This window comes from Lytechinus pictus, chromosome 18 (assembly GCF_037042905.1).
Source record: "Lytechinus pictus isolate F3 Inbred chromosome 18, Lp3.0, whole genome shotgun sequence".
Taxonomy (NCBI): domain Eukaryota; kingdom Metazoa; phylum Echinodermata; class Echinoidea; order Temnopleuroida; family Toxopneustidae; genus Lytechinus; species Lytechinus pictus.
The window spans coordinates 804,886-832,430 of NC_087262.1; the positions used below are offsets into that span (position 1 = coordinate 804,886).

General features: G+C 36.7%; 1 protein-coding gene across 1 annotated transcript; it reads right to left on the minus strand.

Moving 5' to 3' along the window:
• Nucleotides 1-3,698: 3,698 nt before the first annotated feature.
• LOC129281281 (zinc finger protein 883-like) lies at nucleotides 3,699-27,220 on the minus strand. Its single transcript, XM_064113594.1, has 4 exons — nucleotides 27,150-27,220; nucleotides 20,872-21,061; nucleotides 13,607-13,702; nucleotides 3,699-7,669 (listed from the first exon to the last, which is right to left on the minus strand). The coding sequence occupies exons 2-4, from the start codon at nucleotides 20,966-20,968 to the stop codon at nucleotides 5,880-5,882; spliced, it is 1,983 nt and encodes a 660-aa protein (XP_063969664.1). The 5' UTR covers nucleotides 20,969-21,061; nucleotides 27,150-27,220; the 3' UTR covers nucleotides 3,699-5,879.
• Nucleotides 27,221-27,545: the final 325 nt, after the last annotated feature.

The following is a 27,545-nucleotide window of genomic DNA, read 5'->3' on the forward strand; positions in this document are numbered from 1 at the left end:
CTCTCACTATTTTATCACCCCAGCTATCCTCACTATTCTCTACCCTACCCCTCCCACTCTCTTTCTCATTGTCTATCACTCTCTCTCTCTCTCACTATCATAACCATCCTCACTATTCTCTACCCTACCCCTCTCACTCTCTCTCATCATTGTCTATCACTCTCTCTCTCACTATTATAGCTATCCTTACTCTTCTCTACCCTACCCCTCCTACTCTCTCTCATCATTGTCTATATATCACTCTCTCTCTCACAATTATAGCTATCCTCCATATTCTCTACCCTACCCCTCCCACTCTCTCTCTCATCATTGTCTATCACTCTCTCTCTCACTATTATAGCTATCCTCACTATTCTCTACCCTACCCTCTCATCATTGTCTATCACTCTCTCTCTCACTATTATAGCTATCCTCACTATTCTCTACCCTACCCCTCCCTCTCTCTCTCTCTCACTATTATAGCTATCCTCACTATTCTCTACCCTACCCCTCCCTCTCTCATCATTGTCTATCACTCTGTCTCTCACTATTATAGCCATCCTCACTATTCTCTATCCTACCCCTCCCTCTCATCATTGTCTATCACTCTCTCTCACTATTATAGCTATCCTTACTCTCCTCTACCCTACCCCTCCTACTCTCTCTCATCATTGTCTATATATCACTCTCTCTCTCACACAATTATAGCTATCCTCTCTATTCTCTACCCTACCCCTCCCACTCTCTCTCTCATCATTGTCTATCACTCTGTCTCTCACTATTATAGCTATCCTCACTATTCTCTACCATACCCCTCCCTCTCATCATTGTCTATCACTCTCTCTCTCACTATTATAGCTATCCTCACTATTCTCTACCCTCACTATTCTCTCATCATTGTCTATCACTCTCTCTCTCACTATTATAGCTATCCTTACTCTTCTCTACCCTACCCCTCCCTCTCTCTCTCTCATCATTGTCTATCACTCTCTCACTATTATAGCTATCCTCACTATTCTCTACCCTACCCCTCCCTCTCATCATTGTCTATCACTCTCTCTCTCACTATTATAGCTATCCTCACTATTCTCTACCCTACCCCTCCCTCTCATCATTGTCTATCACTCTCTCTCTCACTAGTATAGCTATCCTCACTATTCTCTACCCTACCCCTCCCTCTCATCATTGCCTATCACTCTCTCTCTCACTATTATAGCTATCCTCACTATTCTCTACCCTACCCCTCCCCCTCTCTCTCTCATCATTGTCTATCACTCTGTCTCTCACTATTATAGCTATCCTCACTATTCTCTACCCTCACTATTCTCTCATCATTGTCTATCACTCTCTCTCTCACTATTATAGCTATCCTTACTCTTCTCTACCCTACCCCTCCCTCTCTCTCTCTCTCACTATTATAGCTATCCTCACTATTCTCTACCCTACCCCTCCCTCTCTCATCATTGTCTATCACTCTGTCTCTCACTATTATAGCCATCCTCACTATTCTCTACCCTACCCCTCCCTCTCATCATTGTCTATCACTCTCTCTCACTATTATAGCTATCCTTACTCTTCTCTACCCTACCCCTCCTACTCTCTCTCATCATTGTCTATATATCACTCTCTCTCTCACACAATTATAGCTATCCTCTCTATTCTCTACCCTACCCCTCCCACTCTCTCTCTCATCATTGTCTATCACTCTGTCTCTCACTATTATAGCTATCCTCACTATTCTCTACCCTCACTATTCTCTCATCATTGTCTATCACTCTCTCTCTCACTATTATAGCTATCCTTACTCTTCTCTACCCTGCCCCTCCTACTCTCTCTCTCATTGTTCATCACTCTGTCCTCTCACTATTATATCACCCCAGCTATCCTCACTATTCTCTACCCTACCCCTCCCACTCTCTCTCTCATTGTCTATCACTCTGTCTCTCACTATTTTATCACCCCAGCTATCCTCACTATTATCTACCCTACCCCTCCCTCTCTCATCATTGTCTATCACTCTGTCTCTCACTATTATAGCCATCCTCACTATTCTCTACCCTACCCCTCCCTCTCATCATTGTCTATCACTCTCTCTCACTATTATAGCTATCCTTACTCTTCTCTACCCTACCCCTCCTACTCTCTCTCATCATTGTCTATATATCACTCTCTCTCTCACAATTATAGCTATCCTCTCTATTCTCTACCCTACCCCTCCCACTCTCTCTCTCATCATTGTCTATCACTCTGTCTCTCAATATTATAGCTATCCTTACTCTTCTCTACCCTGCCCCTCCTACTCTCTCTCATTGTTCATCACTCTGTCCTCTCACTATTATATCACCCCAGCTATCCTCACTATTCTCTACCCTACCCCTCCCACTCTCTCTCTCATTGTCTATCACTCTGTCTCTCACTATTTTATCACCCCAGCTATCCTCACTATTCTCTACCCTACCCCTCCCACTCTCTCATCATTGTCTATATATCACTCTCTCTCTCTCACAATTATAGCTATCCTCACTATTCTCTACCCTACCCCTCCCAATCATCATTGTCTATCACTCACTCTCTCACAATTATAGCTATCCTCTCTTTTCTCTACCCTACCCCTCCCACTCTCTCTCTCATCATTGTCTATCACTGTCTCTCACAATTATAGCTATCCTCACTATTCTCTACCCTACCCCTCCCTCTCTCATCATTGTCTATCACTCTGTCTCTCACTATTATAGCCATCCTCACTATTCTCTACCCTACCCCTCCCTCTCATCATTGTCTATCACTCTCTCTCACTATTATAGCTATCCTTACTCTTCTCTACCCTACCCCTCCTACTCTCTCTCATCATTGTCTATATATCACTCTCTCTCTCACAATTATAGCTATCCTCACTATTCTCTACCCTCACTATTCTCTCATCATTGTCTATCACTCTCTCTCTCACTATTATAGCTATCCTTACTCTTCTCTACCCTGCCCCTCCTACTCTCTCTCTCATTGTTCATCACTCTGTCCTCTCACTATTATATCACCCCAGCTTTCCTCACTATTCTCTACCCTACCCCTCCCACTCTCTTTCTCATTGTCTATCACTCTCTCTCTCACTATTTTATCACCCCAGCTATCCTCACTATTCTCTACCCTACCCCTCCCACTCTTTCTCATTGTCTATCACTCTCTCTCACTATCATAACCATCCTCACTATTCTCTACCCTACCCCTCTCACTCTCTCTCATCATTGTCTATCACTCTCTCTCTCACTATTATAGCTATCCTTACTCTTCTCTACCCTGCCCCTCCTACTCTCTCTCTCATTGTTCATCACTCTGTCCTCTCACTATTATATCACCCCAGCTTTCCTCACTATTCTCTACCCTACCCCTCCCACTCTCTTTCTCATTGTCTATCACTCTGTCTCTCACTATTTTATCACCCCAGCTATCCTCACTATTCTCTACCCTACCCCTCCCACTCTCTTTCTCATTGTCTATCACTCTCTCTCTCTCTCACTATCATAACCATCCTCACTATTCTCTACCCCACCCCTCCCACTCTCTCTCATCATTGTCTATCCCTCTGTCTCTCAATATAATGTCACCTAGCTATCCTCACTTATTCTTTTCCACTCTCTCTCTCATCAGTAAATCTTTTTCAGACCAAATGCATAAAAGACATGAGCTCAATCTATGTTTTTTATGTCTTTTTAATACAACATATAATTTAAAGATAAAATATCCACAAGAACTTCTCATTACATAAAAAACACAATTCGAACAATGCAAAAACCTAGTATGCACAGTATATTTAGCAGTTGAAATTATAGTCTTCAAGATGTCAATGGCAATTTATTTTTTAGAAACATTTAGGATAAAGGATATGGTCATGCATGATTTAAAATATTCTAGTAAGGACTTCACTGAAAATAAGGCATAATGGTTTTCATGGGCTTTCTTTCAAGGGTACATATTCCCAACTGTATCCTTGTCTTTCTTGGGTTATACATGTACCTGACATATAAAATCAAGCAATCAATCATATACATTAAACGTAATTTGTATATAGATAAATACTTAACTTTAATACTGGCATTAGAAGACTCACTGATACAACAGTAACAAGAAAAAAAAACACACAAAATCACATTTTTAACTATAAATTTGAGGTGTCCAAAGGACACAGATGCCCCTGCTTAATGAGATCGGAAATTCATTCAATATATTAAACTTAATATCGTGCAGACTCCGATATAATTTAGACCTTTGAAACAACTCGCATATTTAATGAGCTGTGACCTTTGATCTTTGACCTGCGGACTCCAAATTTGAACTTAACCTGTATTTTGGTGTCATCTACCTACACACCAAATTTTTTTTTAATCCGTTAAATATTTTTTTAATTATTGCACGGAAACCAACTTGCATATTTAATGAATTGTGACCTTTCACCTGCGGACCCGAATTTTAACTTAGCCTGTATTTTGGTATCATCTACATGTACCTACACACCAAAATTTTTTAAATTCCATTTAATATTTTTTTAGTTATTGCGCAAAAAACCAACTCACGTATTTAATGAGCTGTGGACTCCAAATTCGAACTTAGCCTGTATTTTGGTGTCATAGTTTTGGTGTGTAGGTAGCTACACACCAAAACTTTTTAAAATCCATTTAATATTTTTTTTAGTTATTCCTTGGAAACCAACTCACATACTAAATGAGCTGTGACCTTTGACCTGCGGACTCCGAATTCCAACTTAGCCTGTATTTTGGTGTCATCTACCTACACACCAAAACCTTTTAAAATCCATCAAATATTTTTTTGAGTTATGGCACGGAAACCAAGTGGGGGACAGACGGACAGGGGCAATGCTTAATGCCCCCTCCGGACTTCGTCTGCGGGGGCATGTAAAGTAGTACTATAATTCTCCATGCTGTATGATGATATAGGATGATCTGTGACGTAACACATATATGGTAATTTACTGCCCAAAAAGTTTGACATATTTAAGTCCCCGCTTTTCCATTTATTGTAAAGTGATTTCTGTTTTCTTTCAAGTTCAGGGTTAAACAGATATGTGAATACACATGAAGCGCTGTTGAATAGTAAACTTTATAAGGATTCTGCTATATTATGAATGTTTTGGCTGTATTTGGTAAATATTTAATTATTGACACAGATATCCTTTTCTCCATGATATTCTGTGTTCGCCCCATATTTCAGATATTTTACCGTTACAGAAAACCGGGGAATTTAGAATACAGTCAGTCATATGATAATCCTTCTGAAACTCTTTTAAAAACTTTTTTGTGTTTCAATGTTTTTTTCCATGGAAATAATTAGCAGCATCTCAATAATAAATAACATGAAATTACATGACTAATCAATTACAGTAAAATAATGAGTTATAAATTTGGTTAAAAATACAATGTGCATTGGATTTGTCTATGATATTGAAATGGTAGTGATTTTTTTTTACCCGATTGCAAAGAAAGCATGAATGCTTGAAAGAAAGCAACCAGAGGACCAACGTCTTAACGCCTTCTCCGAGATAATGAGGATTTATATGCCTTACCAAAGGACATAAGCGCACAAAGTGGGAATCAAACCCGGGTCACTGAAATATGAAACCCCCGCTATACCGACTATTCCATTTCATTTTTGAGCAATTTTTAATCTGGCATGCAATAACATATTAATGTGGGTTAATTTCGTTACCAAATTCTAAGGCTTCGAAAAATTCGATCTCAGAAGTTGTGCATGAAAAAAAAAATGGTCACAAACCGATGCAGTGGAAACCTCTCATGTTATCGATTTATTTTGAAAATGTCCCTACACTGATAAGATTGAATCACAATTTTGTATGGATTCCATTCCAGTGTTTAACATTAATATGACATCTATTTCAGGTGAATTCTTTCATGTACGTTTAGATTACTTTTTGAACTGAATTTCTTGCTACAATGTTTACATTCATAAGGCTTCTCCTTTGTGTGAATTCTTATGTGTTGAGTCAAAGACTTCTTGCTACCGAATTTCTTGCCACAATACTGACACAGATAAGGTTTTTCTTTTGTGTGAACTATTCTGATGTGTTGACTTAGCTTAGTAGTCGTGATGAATTTCTCACCACAATGTTGACATTGATGAGGTCTTTCTTTCGTGTGAATTCTAATATGAACATTTAGACAATTTTTTGTGTTGAAATCCTTGCCACAATACTGGCACTGATAAGGTTTTTCTTTTGTGTGAATTCTTATGTGTACGTTCAGATGATTATTAAATAAGAATTTCTTGCCACAAAACTGGCATTGATAGAGTCTCTCTTTTGTATGATTTCTCATGTGCGAACTGAGATGGTATTTTTGGCTGAATTTCTTGCCACAGTAAGTACATTCATAATTCCTATCTTCTGCATGAATTCTAAAGTGTCTACTTAGATCACTTTTTCTGTTGAATTTTTTGGCACAATGTTTGCATTCATAAGGCTCCTCTTCTGTGTGAATCTCTATGTGTCTATCTAGATCAATTTCTGCATTGAATTTCTTGCCACAGAATGCGCATTCATAAGGCTCCTCTTTTGCATGAATTCTAATATGAACATTTAAAGCACATTTGTGGATGAATTTTTTGCCACAGTATGTGCATTCATAAGGTTTCTCATTTGCGTGAATTTTTAAGTGGGCATTTAGTTTACCTTTTCTAGTGAATTTCTTGTCACAATGTATGCATTGATGGGGTCTCTCATTTGTGTGAATTCTAATATGAGAAATTAAAGTATCTTTTCTAGAGAATTTTTTGCCACAGTATTGGCATTGATACGGTCTCTCATTTGTGTGAGTTCTTATGTGTTCTTTTAGAAAAAATCTTTTGCTACATTTTTTCCCGCAATATTGACATTCAAGAGGGTCTTTGTCTCCATGCTCTTTTTCATGCATTTGTCTCTCATTTGTAGATGTAAAAGATTTGCTACAGTGAGAACAATCATATGATCTATTTTCATGTTTTCTTTTATGATTAGCAAGACCACATTCAGATGGAAATCTTCTATCACATTTAGAGCAATGGAAAGGTTTTTGAGCAAACTCTACTTTATCATCTTGAAGTTTGTCTCCATCTACATGCCTGTCTAAGTGCTGCATGGAAGAAAATATCTCATTACAATTAAAACACGGGAATTGAGGCTCAACATCACCTGTACGTTCACTATGTATCCTATCACCATCCATTGTAGCAAATGAAATTGTGCTTTGAAGGCATTCATCAGAATTCTTCTCAGTACACATTCTTTCATGTTTCACAAGGTCAGAATTAGACTGAAATGACTCCTTACAATATGAACACTGGAACGTGTCTGAAATCAATATACCAACATGAGTTTTTAGATGTTTCAAAAGCTGGTGTTCTTCAGAAAAAGGCGTTTTGACATTTTTGTCCCTTAATTCAAGTTTCTTCTTACAGAGTGAGCACACAGTTCCTGTAGATTCTGTCATCTCACATTCACATGATCCACTGTTTCCATCAAGGTCACAATCTCCTTCATCTATTCTCTCCTCTTTAATGCTTGTCCCATCTATTTTCTTACAGTGTGAACACACAGTTCCTGTAGATTCTGTCATCTTATATTCACATGATACATTGTTTCCACCAAGAACTCCTCTATCTTCCTTATTCAGCCTTGATCCACTTGCTGTAAATTAAACAAAGAGAAAAGCATATATAATTTTAAATAACACCCAACTAATGGTTCAATATAAAGACTCAATGTCTGTCATTATGGAAGACTATAATTTCTGGCACATGGATATGCTGTAAGGATTACTTTTTACACGGCGCGCATTTTCAAAACGTTTTATCTGGATTACTTTTTTAGTCAGGCCTAACAAACAAAAAAATCAAAATAAAACATGCAAGTTCCATCAAACAAAGCCTTTTTTATTCTGCTATTAGCTAGCGCAATGATCATGCTGAGGTTTGTGGATTTTTCTCTCTTTCTCTGGACAGCATTCAAAGGCCAAACTTGAATTGGCCAAAAGCCAACTCAAGTAAATAACTGAAAGGACAAGACAAGATGTACTTCCATGATTTGTACCCGTTTTAGGGAGTGTTAAAAGAAGGTATTTGCATTCAGTTGCAAATTCACAAGTGATAGATTAATTTTAACCACAGCAAATCAATTTATTTTTGTTGATGCAAAAAGCAGACCAGCAAATCAATCCCAAATTTGCAATCAATAAAAGGAAAAGCGACTTCCAATTCAAAATAGACTTTGAATGATTTGCACGTTTCTAACAACGGCACATTAGACAGTGTTTAATCTCGGTAGAATTCATCCAAAAGCTCCTTCACAAACTCAAATGGTAAAATAAATAGCCTGGATAACATCAAATCTGGGATTTTGAGAGTATTATGCTGATGGGTTGCCCCAATTCTTGCTGTGATATATACCAATCATCAATTGATACCGGTAAAATACCATCTCACAGGAAAGATGCTAAATGTATTACTGGTCTTCAAGGGAGAATGGTCAAATTCTGCCAACTACAGAAAAATATCTCCCACTAAAATATGTTGCAATATGCTTGAAAATATCCTAAATAGCACCACTGTGTCATCTGAAATATCATATCTTGTGTCCGCAAGCAACTTGGCTTCTGAAGGGGAATAGGGCCCTGTTGCATAAAAGTTACCATTATAGTAACATTGCCATGCAAAGTTGGATGTAATCCTTGATTTTGATGGTGGTGATCAGCGTTTCAATCATGGTAGTTTACCATTGAATGGCAAAGTTACCATAATAGTAACTTTTATGCAACAGGGCCCAGATTTTGTGAGACCCTACTGTTGGATAATCGGATGAGCTTTTTATTACAACATGACATGGCCTATGGAAAGCAGACAATCTCATTATGGATTTCAACGAAGCATTTGACCAGGTTAACCACTCACTCTTGGTCCATAAGCTTAGCAACTATAGTGCCAAAGGGGTCCCCAGCAGCAGGATCTCTGATTTCTTAAGTTATTGATGACAGCTTGTTATAAACAGGATCAAATATAATTTTATTGATGGCCTATCAGGAGACCCACAAGGTAGTGTCCTGGGCCCTTGCTTATTCTTCATTTAGCTACAAAATGATGCAGCAGGAACCTCTTGTGTAATGGATTTAGCATGAAAATACCACAGGACTGACGGGAATTAATCACAATTTTGTATTAATTTCTTTCCATAGTATTAACATTGCTATGATGAATTCAAATATGACAATTTAGATGACTTTTTGTGCTGAATATCTTGCCACAATGTTTTAGGCTTCTCCTTTGTGTGAATTCTTATGTGTTCATATAGATGACCTTTATGCATGAATTTCTTGTCACAATATTTGCATTCATACATGTATGGCTTTTCTTTTGTGTGAATTCTAATATGAACATTCAAAGTATCATTTTGGTTGCATTTTTCTCCACAATGTTGGCATTCAAGCAGGGTTGTAATAAAAAAAAAAATTATTTAAAAAAAAAAAAAAAAAAAACATTTTTTTATTGTTTTAAAACGTTTTAAATCGTTTTAAAACGTTTTTTTCCAACGAATGATGCAATTTTCTGTAAATCAATTAAACTATACAATATATACAGTATGATTTAAGCTCTTGATGTTTTAAATAAGAGATGACCACAATTTTGACAATGAATTTCCAACAGAAAAGTTCATATTTCCCCCAAAATTACTAAATCATGGAAATTAAATGCTTACAAAAAAAAGAACACTTTATAGTTGACATTTTATTCCTAATACATGTACATATACATGTAGTCCCGAGCTATATTGAGTCTTGTCAATCGGGAGGTGGGGGGGGGGCGAGAATAATTTGCACAATGGAAGAAATTGACGTACATGGGGTTTCAAAGCTTAATTTCATTACCGGGAAATCAATATGCTTTATTTTATTTGAATCAATTATACCAATTTTAGTGCATGAAATACAAATTCAATTCAAATCTTTAAATAAAGCCCCTGAACTACTTATTTTTTTAATTCAGGAATTCTGATCAAATGTATATTATAAAAAATCAGTATAGAATGTTGTTTTAACCCTTATAAGAATGGGGGGGCTGATTCAGCCCCCCCCCCCCCCTCCTGTGCAAATTTTTTTTAATGCGTCACTCACAGACTTTCCTTTTTCGAGTCTCACACAACTTTTGAGACCAAAATTGTGACCCCCTGGCATGCGGTTCCGAAATTACGCAACATTCTAAAATTGTAAGTAGACCCGAAATTGCTCAAAATGAATTTGTGTACAAATCCGATGCAAATAGTGTTTTTAGCCAAAATTCATAAATGTGTCATTATTTTTCCTTTTACCGATTAAAATCAATTAATTTCACCTTGTTTATGGTCAAAATATAGTCCCTGACTATTTCCATTGAAAAAACAATTTTAAGAACATTTGATCAGATTCCTTTAAAGAGTTGTGTGCCAAAAATGAGCATTTCAGGGGCATTATTTATTAATTAGAGCAAACTTTTGATTTTATGCATAAATTAGAAATGAGATCTATGCAAAATTTGATTTATAGTTTTTTAGATTATGCCATGGGTAATGCGCGTGCCATTTTTTGTTGTGATCCCGCGATCGACAGCCCAGATCATAAGAGGGCAGTCTTCATAGGAAACGAAATAGCCCAGTCTATTTAGGTAATGATTTTTTAAACTTTTTTATATTTCTTATGTACAGATTTTTAAAACTTTTGTTTTTATTACTAATAGAAATTTTTGGCAATAATTTTCCAATCATTAACAATAAGTAAAAATAATGATACAGATACAAACAAATTTTGGCAAGGGCTCACATTGGGTTTATACATGAAATCACGTTTTTGGGCAAGTCGGGATCTGATAATATGCACTTGTGGTGTACTGTATATCATAACTGCATACCCATGCATGCATCCCCAAAATAGTCTTGAACGATATGGCGGGGCCCTGTCGTCTTTATGGAGTTATCATATAAAGTTTTAGGGGGCCATTAAGGTCCCCTGGAATTGTTAGGGTTAAGATTTGCTAACTGATTATCTTATACTGTTTGAAGTACTTTTCTTCATCTTTATGAAGCACAAAGTTTTACCTGCTTTTGTGTGTAGGTGTACAGAGTATGATGTCAGGTTTACAGTATATTTGTAAAATATTATTGTGCTTGTGCAACACTTCCATTTCATTCAAGTACTTCTATTACTTCTTATATTACATGTACATGTATTAGAGCTCATTTTAAATAGTGTTTCTTTTCCAGATCAAAAAGTGAGCACAACACTCTTAATATGGATTGATGCTCACAATTGAACAGGGAGAAGATGAACAAGACAAAGCAATGGAGAAAGAAAGAATGAAGGGGGAAAGAGAAAGAGGAGGAAAGGAGTGGTGTTGAAAAAGAGTTTTAGTTAGTTAGAAGAAAATAATACACCACTTATTAAATAACAGTATAAAAAGAAAATCACATCCAGGATGCAAATTTAAAACACACAAGTCTATGCAATGTTTTAAAACACGTTTTTTTTTTAAACGGGTGTTTTAAAACACATCGTTTAAAACGCGCCAACTCTGCATTCAAGGGGTCTCTCATTTGTGTGACTTTTTATGTGTTCTTTCAGATTAGTTGTTCTGCTACATTTCTTGCCACAATACTGGCATTCAAGAGGCATTGAGCCTCCATGCCCGTTTTCATGCCTTTGTCTCTCATATGTAGATGTAAAAGATTTCCTACAGTGAGAACAATCAAATGATCTGTTTTATTGTTTTCTTTTACGATTAGCAAGACCACATTCATGAACCTCGTCTTCTGTGTGAATCCTAATGTGCTCATTTATATATCTTTTTGTGTTGAATTTCTTGCCACAATATGTGCATTCATATTAAAATAGGCTTCTCCTGTGTGTGAATTCTAATATGTCTACTTTTTAGTACTCTATTTCTGCTTAATTTCTTCCCACAATATTTGCATTCATAAGGCTTCTCTTTGGTGTGAATTCTAATGAGGATTCTTGCCATAAATTTTGCATTCATACATGTATGGCTTTTCTTTTGTGTGATTTTAATATGATAAATATAGTATCCTGTCGATTGAATTTTTCCCACAATATTGGCATTCAAGGGGTCTCTCATTTGTGTGACTTTTTATGTGTTTTTTAGATAACTTTTTTGCTGATTTTTTCCCCGTAATACTGACATTCAAGAGGGTCTTTGTCTCCCTGCTCTTTTTCATGCCGCTGTCTCTCTTTTGTAGATGTAAAAGATAATGATTTATTTTCATGTCTTCTTTTATGATTAGCAAGACCACATCAGAGCACCAGAAGGGTTTTTGAGCAAATTCTACTTTATCATCTTGAAGTTTTTCTCCATCCGAATGCCTGTCTAAGTGCTGTTTACAAGAGAATACTGTACAAGCTGTTATTTTCGCATACAGAATTTTTCACCAAATCGCTGGGGTCGCAACATTTTCGCCGGTCGTTAAATTTGCGATCAGAAAATGTATGAAACACTTCCACAGTATTTCAAAGAAGCAAAACTAGTTCAAAGCATGTGCAAGTCTATGCTCCTCAAAGTACCTATGCTGATGTGTCTTTTGTATATAAATATGTCCATGTATAACAGTTACAAATTGTGGAAAAAGGTGGCTTAAATTTCACTTATTTTACCCTTAGATCTGAAAATTCACCATGTCACAGAATGATCTGTAATCCATAGGGTTAAGCAATCTTTGGAATTGTGTTTTGTTAGATTCATTTTTCAAAAAGTTGGTAAAAGTGCAAACATTTTGAATTTTGTGAACAGAATCTTACACCTCTAAAAGCTCTGGTCATGTGACTTATGAATATTAATGAGTGTGCAAATAGCTGCCAATACGAGTGTATAGAGTCAATCAGATGACAGTAAAATCAAATTATTTCTTGGAAAATACATTGTAATATTTCATTGAGTGAATAAACATTGATAAAATCAAATAAGAATATAGTTTAGGCTCTGATTTTGTTTGAGAAACAAAAAAACTGAAATGCTAGCTAACTTTTTGAATCACTAACTGTACGTTATAAACCTTATTTTTTGTATATATAGAGGTGCATATCTCAAGTTTTTAACTACACAGGAGGTTTTCAATAGCAAAGCTTTGCTGTTGGGGATAATGACACTGTCTAATAAATGTATCAATATTTTTTCGCATGTTGTTAAATTCACGGCCAATTGGCAATTCGCGAAATCTGCGAAAATAAAACCCCCGCCAAAATTACAGCTTATACAGTATCTCACTGCAATCAGAACACTGGCATTGAGGCTCAACATCTTCTGTACTTTCACTATGTATCTCATCACCATCCATTGTAGCAAATAAAATTGTGCTTTGAATGCATTCATCAGGCTTCCTCTCAGTACAAATTCTGTCATGTTTCACAAGGTCAGAATTAGACAAAAACGACTCCTTACAAGTTGAACATTGAAATGTGTCTGAAATCAATATACCAACATGATTTTGGACATGTTTCATAAGCTGGTTTTCTTCAGAAAAAGAACAATCACAAAAAAAACATTGAAGATACATTCCCGCATTTATGTCAATTAGTTCACGTTTTTTACTCACATGATCCACTGTTTCCATCAAGGTCACTATCTCCTTCATCTACTATCTCCTTTTTAATGCTTATCCCATCCATCTCGTTCTGCTGAGGTCCAGATGCTGAAAAATTAAGAAAAAAACAACAAATTATTAAAGCTGCCGTTGTCCATTCGTCAGTGATTTTACGAATTGGCTCAAACCAAATTTGTCATATTTTCTAAAATATATTCATTTTTTGCATATTCTGAAAACCCGAGATTTACTCATTGATTTGCCATATTTCAGATAGTCAAATTTCTTATTATTTAGAAAATAAGAGCATATTTTAATTTCTTACAAACTGGCACGGCCCTCTCCTTTGATTTCACGAAGTGGCCTAAACTACTATAAAGTCTCTGGAATGGCGCAAAGAGGTAAAAAATAAAGAACAACCTTGATGTTACACGTATGCAGCGCGTATGTAGTTTGTGCCTCTAAAAAAACATGCGCATGGCATTGAATTATTTTATGAACTGGCTAAAACCGTGGTTTCTTTAATACAAAGTTATGAATGTCTGAAAAAAAATCAAAACTTTTAACGCATCCAAAATCATGTTTTGGAGACCAGCCTAGGTTCGAGCCGGTTCGTAAAATCACTGATATGTATAGAAGTGAAATCAAGGTCTAAAGGCCCTGTTTTACAAAGAGTTGCAAATGAGCCTACATGTTTCTAAATCATATGAAAACCCAATGATGTCATAATTATACATGCTGGCTGGGTCAAAATGTAAAACACTATTCAGACAACTGCTATTAACTGCTTTTGCCATTTCAAATGATTTCAAATAGGCCAGTACGGAGTTCCATTCTGCGCATGATAAGAATATTCTGTGAACAATCAGAAGAAGGTTATTCGTACTAAAGTGACGTGGTGGTTTGATATTCAATGAGATAAGCACCAACTTTGGTGTCTTGATTTATTCATATAGTCTTTTGAATTGTGTTCTTTTACTTGATCCACACACACACAAAATGTGTCCACTAGCGACTGGTATTTAACATTTGGCCAAGTCTACTCCACACCAGACCTGCCAAATATAGTATGACAATACACCCGTTGATGGACTGTACTTTATCAGAAGAATAAGTACATCGTTATGACAACATTTTATTGTATTCAAAGTAGAAATACAACTAATGCCTTGATAGAGTGTTCATAACCAGTGTGCTATCCTAGTCACCTGTTCTATTCCATTTTGAGTCCTTCTATATAAGGCATGCTTACAGAATATCTTGCTTTGAAATTTGTCTTTTAGATCATAATGAAAGAAAAGAAAGATCATTTGAACAAACTTGCCCATGAGGTAAGTCCTAACTGGCTTATTCCTGACCTTTCGTTGGAGAACGCGAACGCTTATTTACGACAGTAGTTGATTTTGGAAGAGACTTTTGGGCCCGTCGTCATGATCGTAAAACTCTGTCCTGCAATGCAAATTGTGTGATATGAGATTTTTTTTTCGTTTCGCATCTGCAACGGAAACATTCAATACCGCATGCGTTTCGTGTGCAAAATTCTGGTTGCTACTATGGTAACAGCAATATATCCGATTTAGGACGACTTTCCAGAGCCACATATGGTTCCTCCCAGAGCTCGAGAGGCCGCCCGGGAGGCCTACTTCCATTGGCGAGTGGATACCAGGCGCGATCACGCGTACAAGGGGACAGAGTGGGCAAGTACGTTACGTATAGGCCTATGTATCGTTATAAGGGTGTCAAAAACGATGTTTAAAATACTGAAAAAAGGGATATATTTCCAATACTTGTAGGGTTTCACAAGCCAAATACTTGTTAAGAGATGCATATTCTCATATTCTGGAAAAGACTTGCTTCCCTTGTTTAGGGTGTTTTTCGAAACCCCATGGTCGTGCTGGTATCCACTCATCAATGGAAGTGGTCCCCCCCCCCCCCCCCGGGAATTTGAATCTAATCCCCCATTTCTGGGGAAAGTAAAACATAATGCCCATTACATTGTGTGCTAGAGGCATATCGTTTGTGTAGGAGTAAACAAAAGAAAAAACCCAGCAAATTCGACTGTAGTTCAGACGCGTATAGGCCTATTGTATATGCTGTGTACATATCAACGCATGCGAAATGGTTTCGGCTGGAGAGGTGATCTGACCCATAGAATCAATTGCCAGTGATCCACCAATAATCCACATTAAATGCAATATCGATTCGATGGACTGTAATGATCTATATCTAAGCCTTAAAGGGGAAGTTCACCCTGACTTTAAAAAATAGCAGAAAAAATAAAAAAAAATATTGCCGAAGGTTTGAGAAAAATTCATCAAATAATTAAAAAGTTATTAGAATTTCAATTATTTGATTTGTGACGTCATATGCGAGCAGCATTCCTACATAGCGAATGGTAAAAAATCAATGAAATGTAATTTTCTCAGAAAATTGAAAATGGTTTTCACTGTACCTTTTGTATATCAATAGACAAATCATTCCACACCCGATCATGAATAGAAAACAAAATTAAGTCATCAGGAACCATATAAAATTTGAAATTCATGCATTTTATATGACGTCACAAATTCAAAACTTTGAACTCTAATAACTTTCTTACTCTTTAACAGATTTTCCTCAAACCTTCACCAATGTTTTTTACTATTTTTTCTGCTAATTTTACAACAAAGTTTTCTTCAGGGTGAACTTCCCTTTTATTCAGTAAGTGTTTCCTCACTCGATTTGTTTGAAAAACCACTTTCTTATCCATGTCATAATCTATTTTGGGCCCTGCATTTCGAATATCTCCAGCCAGCTGTCATAGTAGAGGCTCGCCGCCAGCTCAGGGGGCATATACGAAGATGACCATCAGTCGCAATGTACATGCAGGTATGGTGCGGGTGTCGCGTGAAAGAATTTTGCACACGAAAAGCAGATCTATACGGCCTGTAACACAAAGCTTAGCAATTATTGTAGAGCAGTTTTTTACGTTTGATTCTATTGACTATAATGTACAATCAATCTTAAAAATCAAGTGTATGATTAATCGTTAACTTTTGTGTTAGGGGACCCTAATTTTACCGTCCCTGAGGTTTGTGAAAGGTGGCTATTGAATGCATGGGAGGGGACAGCATTTGATCGATTCATGGACTTACATGTACATCTGACAAATACCATATATACATGTATGTAGTTGTCCTTCATTGGTTATTCCTATTTATGAATTTTAGTCAAATTTGTGTGCTGAGATCACCTATTAATGATCTCTATGCATTTTAAAGGGATGCTCCGGGCTGAAAATCTAAATCTAAAATATAAATAGAGTAAAATTTTACAGAGCAAAATGATGAAAATTTCATCAAAATCTGATAACAAATCGCGAAGTTATTGAATTTTAAAGTTTAGCCATTTTGAAAACAGCTATATGCACATCATCATGAATATTCATTAAATGGGCTGATGATGTCACATCCCCACTTTCCTTTTATGTTCTTATGCATAGAGACCTGTAGGTGTTACGCGTATTTGAGAACTGTACTAGTATTATTATTACATGAAATCATAATTGTTTCATTTTTTCATATGTGTGAATGATGTGTCTCCCTTATAATGAAATAAGTTGCAGCAGTGAGTATCTAATGCACTCAATCAGTTGTTATTACAATATTTTTGGTTTTTGAAGGAAAAAAATAAATAAACCTATATGTAATAAAATACAAAAGAACAAGTGGGTATATGACATCATCAGTTTGTTCACAGGGTGATTTCAAGTTCGGTGTTGGTGTTGGCAATCTCAAGCTTGCAAACAGGCGGCGAACATGATGAAACATCCCTGTAAAATTAGTTTTACAGTTAAGATGAGTATAAATCATTTGAGCTTTATATATTTTGATGAAGAATAATGTTCACTTTTTCGAATTCTTGAATTAATCAAAGCATTGGTATTCTGTACAATGAGAATTTAATGCATTTCTCTACGATTTCATTTTCGTCGTCGAGACTTCTCGCGTGAAGTTGAAATGATTTAGCAGCGCAGAGGCGTGACGTCATATGCTATCGATAATGCAATAGGTATCGTTCCTCTGAACCCAGCTCGGTGTTGGAGCTTGGTTCAGCGGCCATTTTACGCTATCAACACCAACACCAAACTCGAAATCACCCAATGAATATTCATGAAGACATGCTTAGAACTGTTTCACCGGAATAATGCAAATCTTTAAAATGCCATAACTTGTTATTCCTTGTCCGATTTTGATCAAAAATTTTCAGTGTTTTGTTTGTCTAATTTTTCTGTTCAAATCATATTCTTTTCAGCCTGGAGTACTCTTATAAGCATAGGCAGGGACCATCTGGCATTGACTTCACAGGAGTCATGATCCAGTCATCTTTTTTTGAGGGGTGGAGCTTAGCAAGAGTGCGAACTGCAAAAAGAGACTACTTTTTTCATCTTTTGCTTTATTTAGGAACTTCTGAAAAAAAATTCAGGCAAGAATATTAGTTACAGTTGGATATTCCAAAGATTCATTATTCTGAAGGTTTGTAATTCCGTTACATGCAAATTGCCTATAGCTCGATGTTCGTTAGCCTGAAAACAAAATAAGGTTTGTTAGTCCGAGAACGAAATAAGGTTCGTTAATCCAAAAATGAAATAAGGTTTGTTAGTCTGAAACTGAAACAATCTGTGCCAAAACCAGACAAACCAGTAGGCAGGCGTGGTGGGAGGGGTAGAATCACCATTGCTGTTAAATTGTTATGAGGGTTGGAAGGGGCTAATCTATCTTTATCAGGGGCATTTGCTTGGAATTCTTTCAAAGAAGTGATCATAGGCTTTCAAGCAAGAATTGATGTAGTGTTTATTTCTCATTAGCACAGCTGAAAATTTTGCTGGGGGAGTATTGGTGCATTTTTGTAATTGTTTTGTACAACTTCAAAATTTCTACAAATAGATCCATTCTTGACTAAGTATTAACCACTTTACAAACCTAAAAAAAAAATGGTGTTCTGCATGGGGGGGGGGTTGTTTGGACCAGAATAGGAGCTATTAAGACCTCAAACAGGGGCATCAATCCCCCATTTTTAACAAACATTGTCTTTTATATATATATAACATTAGGTGTTGACTTTTTAGAACGATGTGTACGATCACACAGAAGGAAGTTAGCGATGCAAGGTCTCATTCCTTATATAATTAGCCATTTATTTTAGAGCTTGAAATCAACAAAAAATATCCCTTGCTATGATGAAAATAGTGAACAGTTTCTATAACTCTTCACAGAATATAAAATTATCATTATTGAAACAGGGTGTGATCGGCGGGACAAATTTTGTTTGTCTAAAAGCAATGAAGATTTTGTCTTCATACACAAAAAATAAAGTACTATTTATACGCAATAATTTTCCAAAAATGCCTTGACTGCAGCATTATACAAGATGATCAACAGCACTATTGAATTGGAAATAGATATTCATATTTGTTCCATTGTTTGAAAAGCTTATTTAAAGTTTGAATGTTATTGATTTTTTGTTTGATTTCTCACTTAAAGTAGGCATGGGTGATTTTCTGCCTTTTAGTGTCCTCCGACCTTAATGATTATTTCTACAGTGTATTTATATGTCATGCATGGCTCATCCTGATGATGATGTAAAAAAGGGAAAAAAATTACTTGGGACATACATATTAATCAATATTCACACTTAACATATTTATGATTGTATTGCAGTTTGTCAGTGTGAGGGGGGGGGGGGGTGTTTGGAACTTGGGTGTGCTGAGGTGATGGAGTTGGTACGTAGAATCCTAGACCAAAAGCTTCATTCTCTGTACAATGGTTGTCATGCTGAACTACGTTGGCTCCAATTAATGGGGATGACAGTAAAATGTCAGAAATTGTTGAATAAATCCCAAGAAATGATGGTTATTCATGTCTGATAGAATCCCAGAAATAATTGTTATGATACTCGTCTCATCCCCTTCCCTGTTGACTGCATCCTTATAGACTCAGTAAATTGCCTATTCGTCTATTGCCAAATCGTCCACTCATGGTCTACCTTCATTTAGACTAATGCCATTCTGTCTATCAACATTTCGTCTAACAACCATTTTGGGTTTTGTCCAATTACCATTTCATCCGAAAACCATTTGGTCTAATATCCATTTTAGTTTCATTCATTTTGCTGAATTAACACTTACCTTGTAGTCCAATTAGACTATGGACTATTGAAAAATGGCCATTGGACGAACAGGTTATCAGACGAAATGGTGATAAGACCATGTGGATAGTGGAGGAAATGATGGTTGACCAAATAATATAGACGAGTTGAAAATTGGACATTAGACTAATCGAAAATAAACCATAGACTCATGTTTAATCTGAGCTTCATCATCACAGCACAAATCATCACAGGCATGTTTACTGTTGACAAGTAGGATTCCTGTAGGATACCTTTACATACACGAACACGTAACACCCACAAAATACGAGCAACCATCACGAAACACACATCCACACATACTGCTCAATGGATAAGAGTTGAAATGAAATCCCTTTAAAATTCTGCATGGACAATAATGAAAAAATTGTTATTGCTGTTATCATTGTTTTTACCATCATTAACATCCATATCATTAGCCATTAATATACTTTTATTAACACTTATATTCTTTAAATTTATTATCATAGTTATTGTGATCGTATTAGGGTTTATCATAACATCCCCCCCCCCAAAAAAAAAAATCCCCTCATCGGGAGGTTATTCACGGGTGACACATCCGCTCAAGCAACTGCTCAGATAAAATCAAAATCAAGATGTTTGAATGCCACTTCTTGATGAAATACATGCTTTGGCCACAAAATACACAGGTACAGTATCATCCTCCGCTGAGACTATTATTGCATAATATCTAATTTTTTTATCTTTATTTTTTTTAATACAATAATTTTATTCCATTTTGGAAAACCTACCTCACTTCATTTTTGGACTAACAAACTTTGTTTTCGAACTAATAACTCTTTAGACTGATGAACCTGTGGAATAAGAAACTTTATTTTGTTCTCAGACAGACAAACCGTCAAGCTAACGAGCCTTTTTTTGTTATAGAAATAAACAGCAAACCTTCAGGATAACAAACCTTAGGAGTGTTTGAACCTTTGAAATAGCAAACATCACCCAGAATATTGATAAAGAGAGGTGATTCGATGTTTAGATGTTAGCTGGGTTGCTGGGACCCTTTAAAACCAAATCAAGTCTCGACAGAAATGGTAAGGACCCAGTTTGTAATCAACTTTACCAAATTTGTTTACCTTCCAGAGTCTCACTATTGCGTGTGATCCCATTCTCTGAGCATTGTGGGCCTAGTATTGTCTGACAAGATAGCTGAAGACTTGATTCCTCCATCATTTTCAGATCCTTGATAAGAACTCTCCCATGACCAGGATGCAGTAGATGCAATGCATTGAAAAAACTGGGATGCAACCGCTTTGTGTCCTCCTCCTAGAATTGCCAATGTGATAGAATATTACCTTTAAAAAGGCGAAAGATGTAAAACCAACACTCAAGAGATCTGTCAATAAAGAATGTGAAAGCAACATCTAGTAAAACTAATAACAATTAATCATGCAACTTAAGACCAATGCCTGCGATTGATTACCCAATGATATTTACGTAAGCTACACAAAATTCATCATTTATGTATGAAGATATGTAACTAACCTCGCATGCTTGTGTGAGTGGAAGATATGTATGAATGGCAACAACAATTTACAGATGGTAGAAAAATGACATTAACTACTTGATTGTAGAGATAAACTTCACTGAATATATATATTTACATGTATTATATACTTCATTTTATATGAACTAATTACATGCTAATTTATTCATAAAAATCATATATATATTGTGTTCTAATTCAGTAATTAAAGCTTGTAGAGAGCTAATTTTTGCTGTACATATTCTTCATGGCATTTCTAACAACTTTTCTTCAAAAACAACCGATAACAAAGACGTTTTCTTACATATTTTTTCACTTTTGAAAATTAAATCACATATTTCAGCATTTTGGGGGCTGACATGTACTACTAAATGATACCCGAGAATCATAAATTTGGACTCAAAAGTTGCGCAAGACTTGAAGGAAAATATTCTTGGAATGACGTGGAGCAATTTTCAAACATGAAATGTTTATCGCAAAAATTTTGAGGTATCACAAATATGCGGCAGAATGCGTTTTAAAAATTTGATCTTTAATTACCCATAACTCCTTAACGAATTTTCTTAATTTTTTTTAGTAGCATTTCTAATGCAAAGACCTTTCATTTGATGTATCAATCGCCAAATATTATTATCTTAATTTTTGGGTAATATAGCTAAACTAAAGATTAGAAATGCACCAAAACGGGGAAAAAACAGTGACTTCGTTCGGCTTTCGCGCAACTTCACTTTCGTTTTAACCCAACTTAATACATAAACATATGGCCATTGTCTTGTACAATGCAGGGTGCGACATAAACGCTTGCCCGATTGCAAGGGGCAAGTAAAAGTTAGAGTCGGGCAAGTGTTTTGAAGCAAAGACAAAAACTGCTTGCCCGAATCGGGCAAGCAAAATTCTCCTATGGAAATTATATTTTAGAAAGATTCCCCATATTTCACCATCAAAATAAAGAAAAGAAAAAGAGACAATAAAAGCAATATCATTAATTTCTTCTTTCAAAAAAGTTTATAATTTGAATTGCAAAATTTGCGCCATTTTCTGCAATAAACACACAGCTCAGAGACGTACACACACACACACAGAATCAATGGCAGTCTAGCATACCCAGCTAGCTAGCGCCTAGTCCACGCAGCCATGCATGTAGTTAAGTTTCTAAGGAGTACGGTGCTGCACGAGCGAAGTTTGCTCTGGAAGAAATCTCCCACAGAACTGTCAAAATTCACATTTCTTACCAATGAAAATTCTTGTAATGTCCATATTTCCTAAAAATTGGGGTAGCTCTGTCATTTGTAAGCAGTAAAAGGAGAAATTTTCACTTCTGTGATGCTTCAAAAAGATCGGGTTTCGAATGATCGTCTGTATCGCACACACTGAAATACATTGTTTGACAGTCCCACATATGCATTTGTGAGTATGTTGATAAACGTGGTTTCTTTCGTAACTATTTTTTTTAGCCAATTAAGGAAATTGATAAATTTTCTTCTTTATTTATGACTGGATAGTTTGAGCTTTCTTCCTCTCTATTTTCTTTCTTTCTGCCTATCTTTCCTTCTTTTGAATCTCTCTTTATTTCTTTAAATTTCCTTCTTTTCATTTTTTCTGTTACTATAGCTGTCTTTCTTTTTGTCATTCTTTTCTTTCTATCTTTTTTTCTTTCTTCCTTCCATCCAACCTTTGTTTACCTCTTTCTTTAATCCTTCCTTCTTTTTCCCCTTCCTTTCATTCTTTCTTACTGTCTTCCTTCCGTCCATCCATTCTTTACCTTATCTTCCTGTCTTTTTTTCTTCCTTACTTCATCCCTTTCATTCGTTCTTTCCTTCATTCCTTTCTTTTTCGTTCTTTTGATCTTTCTTTTTTCCATCCATCCTTTCTTTTCTTCCTTATTTTTTCTTTCTGCCTTCCTAATTCATCTCTTTCCTTCATTCCTTCCTTCATTTCTTTCTGTCTTTTGGTGTATCTTTCTTTTCTTTTTCCTTCCTTCCATCTATCCTTTTACCTTTTCTTTCTTCCTATTTTCCTTCTTTCCTTTCTCTCATTTTCTTTCTTTCTCTTTTCCTTCCTTCCATCAATCCTTTACCTTTTCTTTTTCTTTTCTTTCTTCCTTTCTTTCCTTTTACCTTTTTTCTTTCTTTTTCTTTTTTTATTCGTTCCTTTTTTTCCTTCCTTTCTCTTCCCCTCAAGTTTTTTCTATTTTTTTTTCTTTCCTTCCTTCTTTCTGCCTTTCTTTCTGTTTTTCTTTTTTTTGTCTTTTGTTCTTTTTATTTTTTTTTTCTCCATCCATCCTTTCTTTTCTTCCTTATTTTTTCTTTCTGCCTTTCTTCATCTCTTTCCTTCATTTCTTTCTGTCTTTCGTTGTATCTTTCTTTTCTTTTTTTCCTTCCTTCCATCTATCCGTATACCTTTTCTTTCTTCATTTCTTCCTTCTTTCCTTTCTCTCGTCTTCTTTCTTTCCCTTTTCCTTCCTTTCTGTTTACCTTTTTTCTTTCTTGTTTTCCTTTTATTCATTCCTTTCTTTCCTTCCTTTCTCTTCCTCTCATTTTTTTTCTATATTTTTTCTTTCTTTCTTTCCATCCTCCTTTCCCTTCTTTCTTCCTTTCTTTCTATCTTTCCATCCTTCTCTTCCCCGCAGCCATTCTCTCTCTCTCTTTCTTTCTTTATTTCTTTTTTTTTCTTTCTTCCTTCCTTTATTTCTTCGTCCTTTCTGTCTTCTTACTTTTTTTCTTTCATTCTCTCCCCCTCTCTACCCCCGTCTCGATCGGCCATTTTTGTTATGAAACGTAAAAAAATGGCCGATCGAGACTGGGGTAGAACTAGAAGGAGAGAACTTTTCGTTTTTTTGAAGTTCCAGTCTGTGCCTCGATGTCAGGAAACTGCCACTCGTTAGACCTTCATCCATATAATCGTGGTAAGTGCATAATTTCTGTTTTAACAATTCATTTAAAAAAAACATTAGACCATAAATCACGCTAGTCCCGTGAGTATGGTCAATTACACGGTAAGCCCCTGGGCTCCCGCCCACTGCGCGGGCGGGAGTTCCCTGGGTTATGTTGTGTAGTACGACAATACACCCAGTACAACAATAACACCAGACGGTGGACTGTACTGTTTCCAGAAGAAGAAGACGAAATATTTGGTGAGTGGAGCCAACAGATTTCAGTGGAACAAAATTCAACAACCATTGAACCAACGTACTGGTACTAACAGTAACACTCACTAACAGTATACCCAGTTGTTGTGTGTCCGGACAGGTTGTGTGTCCGGACAATCAATTTTTGAAAGTCATTTGGAAAAATTTACAAGCGAAGTTTCATAAATTTTTAGTACAAAATGTTAGGAAATATTATAAAGAACAAAATAGAAGATGATTACAAGTATTGAATTCATATTTTTAGTGTAATCCAAATACAAAAAAGAAGGCTTCAAAAATATAAAGTGTCCGGACACCCGATCCCCCATCCTACTTACACTAGACTAGACCGAAGCTTTTGGAACACTTCCCTGGTCTAGCTAGGGCAAAACTAGACAGCTGGCAGCCGTCTGTTTCGAGGAGTTTTTTAACATTTTATTTTTTTTTAAATTTCTCCTCATACACAGACGGCTCGCTAGCGTGCAGCCACCATTAGGGGACTTGCAATGCAAAATCCCCCCGTCGGGGCTCTTCAATTTTTGTCTTTAATGAGTAAAAATTTTGAAAATTCACGCGACCAAAATGCAAATTAATATTCCCTCTTGGCCACTCATTCAATGAACAAGGTTATGATATAACCTTGTTCTCAGTTGTATCTCCATGTGTGGCAAAATAAGGATGGCAATGTTTGGCTTATTTTCTCTTTTTCTTTGGGACAAATGCTTGATTTTTTTACACTGACAGTTTACATTACACCTATTTGTCATACAACTTGGCCCTTAAGTAAATTTGATTCTTTAAATTATTTTTTTCTTAATTAAAAATAGAGATAAAAAATGAAAATTTTCTTGCCATATTATTTTCCACCAATAGAGGGCGTACACAAAAATATGCCCAAAATTAACGTTTTTGAGCGCTCTAGTGAATACAAAAATTATTCCCAAGTTTCTAATGAAAAATAAATTGCAACTGTATTAAAATTAGTAATTTTGGTCACAAAAGTGATATTTTAATCATTTTTTAAAGTGTGTGCTCTGTACAGCATTGGCATGCCATAGTCCAACCTGTAGATTCCCCACAGGCAGGGTGGTTGCAGTGAACAAGTGCTCTTGGCATCGATTGCCAAAAAACCGAGAAAAATCAAGTTAAAAGGAACAAAAACAGTGACTTACTTCGGCTGTCGCGCAAATTCACTTCCCCGTTTTATCCGATCTTAAGTACATAAACATATGGCCATTGAGTCCCCTGTACAGATCGCGCTAGAACTTCGGTCTCTGTATTTGGTGAGTGAAGCCAACGGAGTTCAGCTGAACAACCAACATTAACAGAGACCGAAGCTTTTGGTCTAGGGCAAAACATGAAAATGCTCAGATGGGACTGTGTTGATTGAACGAATCGCACTTCAAACTTCAAAGTAACCCAGAGAGCTCCAGCCCGCGTAGCGGGCTGGAGCCCAGGCGCTCAGTGTGCAAACGGGCATTAAGGTGAGAGTACCGTGAAGTTTGGTCAAAATAATTTTGATAATACATAATTAAAACAGAAATTAAGCACTTACCACGATTGTATGGATGATAGTCTAACGAGTGGCAGTTTCCTGACATCTAACCCAGAGAGCTCCCGCCCGCGCAGCGGGCGGGAGCCCAGAAGCTCACAGTGTATTCTACCATTGCCACCGAACAAGGGTGATTTATGGTCTAAATATTTCTCCAAATGAATTGTGAAAACAAAAAGTGTACAATTACCACGATTATATGGATGAAGGTCTAGCGAGTGGCAGATTCCTGACATCTGAGCACAGTCTGGAACCTCAAAAAAAACAAAAGTTCTCTCCTTCTACCCAGTCTCGATCGGCCGTTTTGTTACGATTTTTAACAAAAATGGCCGATCGAGACGGGGTAGAAGCAGAGAACTTTTCGTTTTTTTGAGGTTCCAGACTGTGCTCAGATGTCAGGAATCTGCCACTCGCTAGACCTTCATCCATATAATCGTGGTAATTGTACACTTTTTGTTTTCACAATTCATTTGGAGAAATATTTAGACCATAAATCACCCTTGTCCGGTGGCAATGGTAGAATACACTGTGAGCTTCTGGGCTCCCGCCCGCTGCGCGGACGGGAGCTCTCTGGGTTACCTGACATCGAGGCACAGACTGGAACCTCAAAAAACGATCAGTTCTGTCGCGGTGGCTCTCCTTCTTTCAAAATTCATAGCAAAATGGCCGTTCGAGAGGGTGTAGGGCGCATGCGCGAATTTGACAAAGTCTATATGCGCTAGTGCTATACTAGCCTCGGTCTCGATCGGCCATTTTGTGTTGAATTCTGAAAGAGGAGAGCTACCGCGACAGAACTGATCGTTTTTTGAGGTTCCAGTCTGTGCCTCGATGTCAGGAAACTGCCACTCGTTAGACTATCATCCATACAATCGTGGTAAGTGCTTAATTTCTGTTTTAATTATGTATTATCAAAATTATTTTGACCAAACTTCACGGTACTCTCACCTTAATGCCCGTTTGCACACTGAGCGTCTGGGCTCCAGCCCGCTACGCGGGCTGGAGCTCTCTGGGTTAACTTCAAAGCAGATACCAAACACGAAGATCAATTCTAATTTCTAAAATGTCACAAAAATAGCCAAATTAAAAACTAAATCCTTAGTGGATCGGAGGTGAATGCTTAGTAAATTAACTCATATCAAATAACAACATTAAAAAAGAAACGGTAAAAAGAAACAGTCAAATAATGTACCTCATTCACATTCAGAGACAGAGTCCTTCGCAGTCGGTCGCAGAATTCTGGAATCAATGACGTAGAGGGCAGCAACACACGGCCTTGACTAGTGTCCCTGTACGCCTTGACTACCCTTGTAAAAAAGTACTGCGATTACCGCGGTACTACTGCGGTACTACCACAGTACTACTGCGGTACAATTGAAGTACTTGTAGTACCGCGGTACTACCGCGGTACTACCGTGGTACTTATGCAGTAGTACCGCAGTACAATTGAAGTACTTGTAGAACCGTGGTACTATCGTGGTACTACCGTGGTACTTATGCAGTAGTACCGCAGTACAATTGAAGTACTTGTAGAACCGTGGTACTATCGTGGTACTACCGTGGTACTTCCGTGGTACTTATGCAGTAG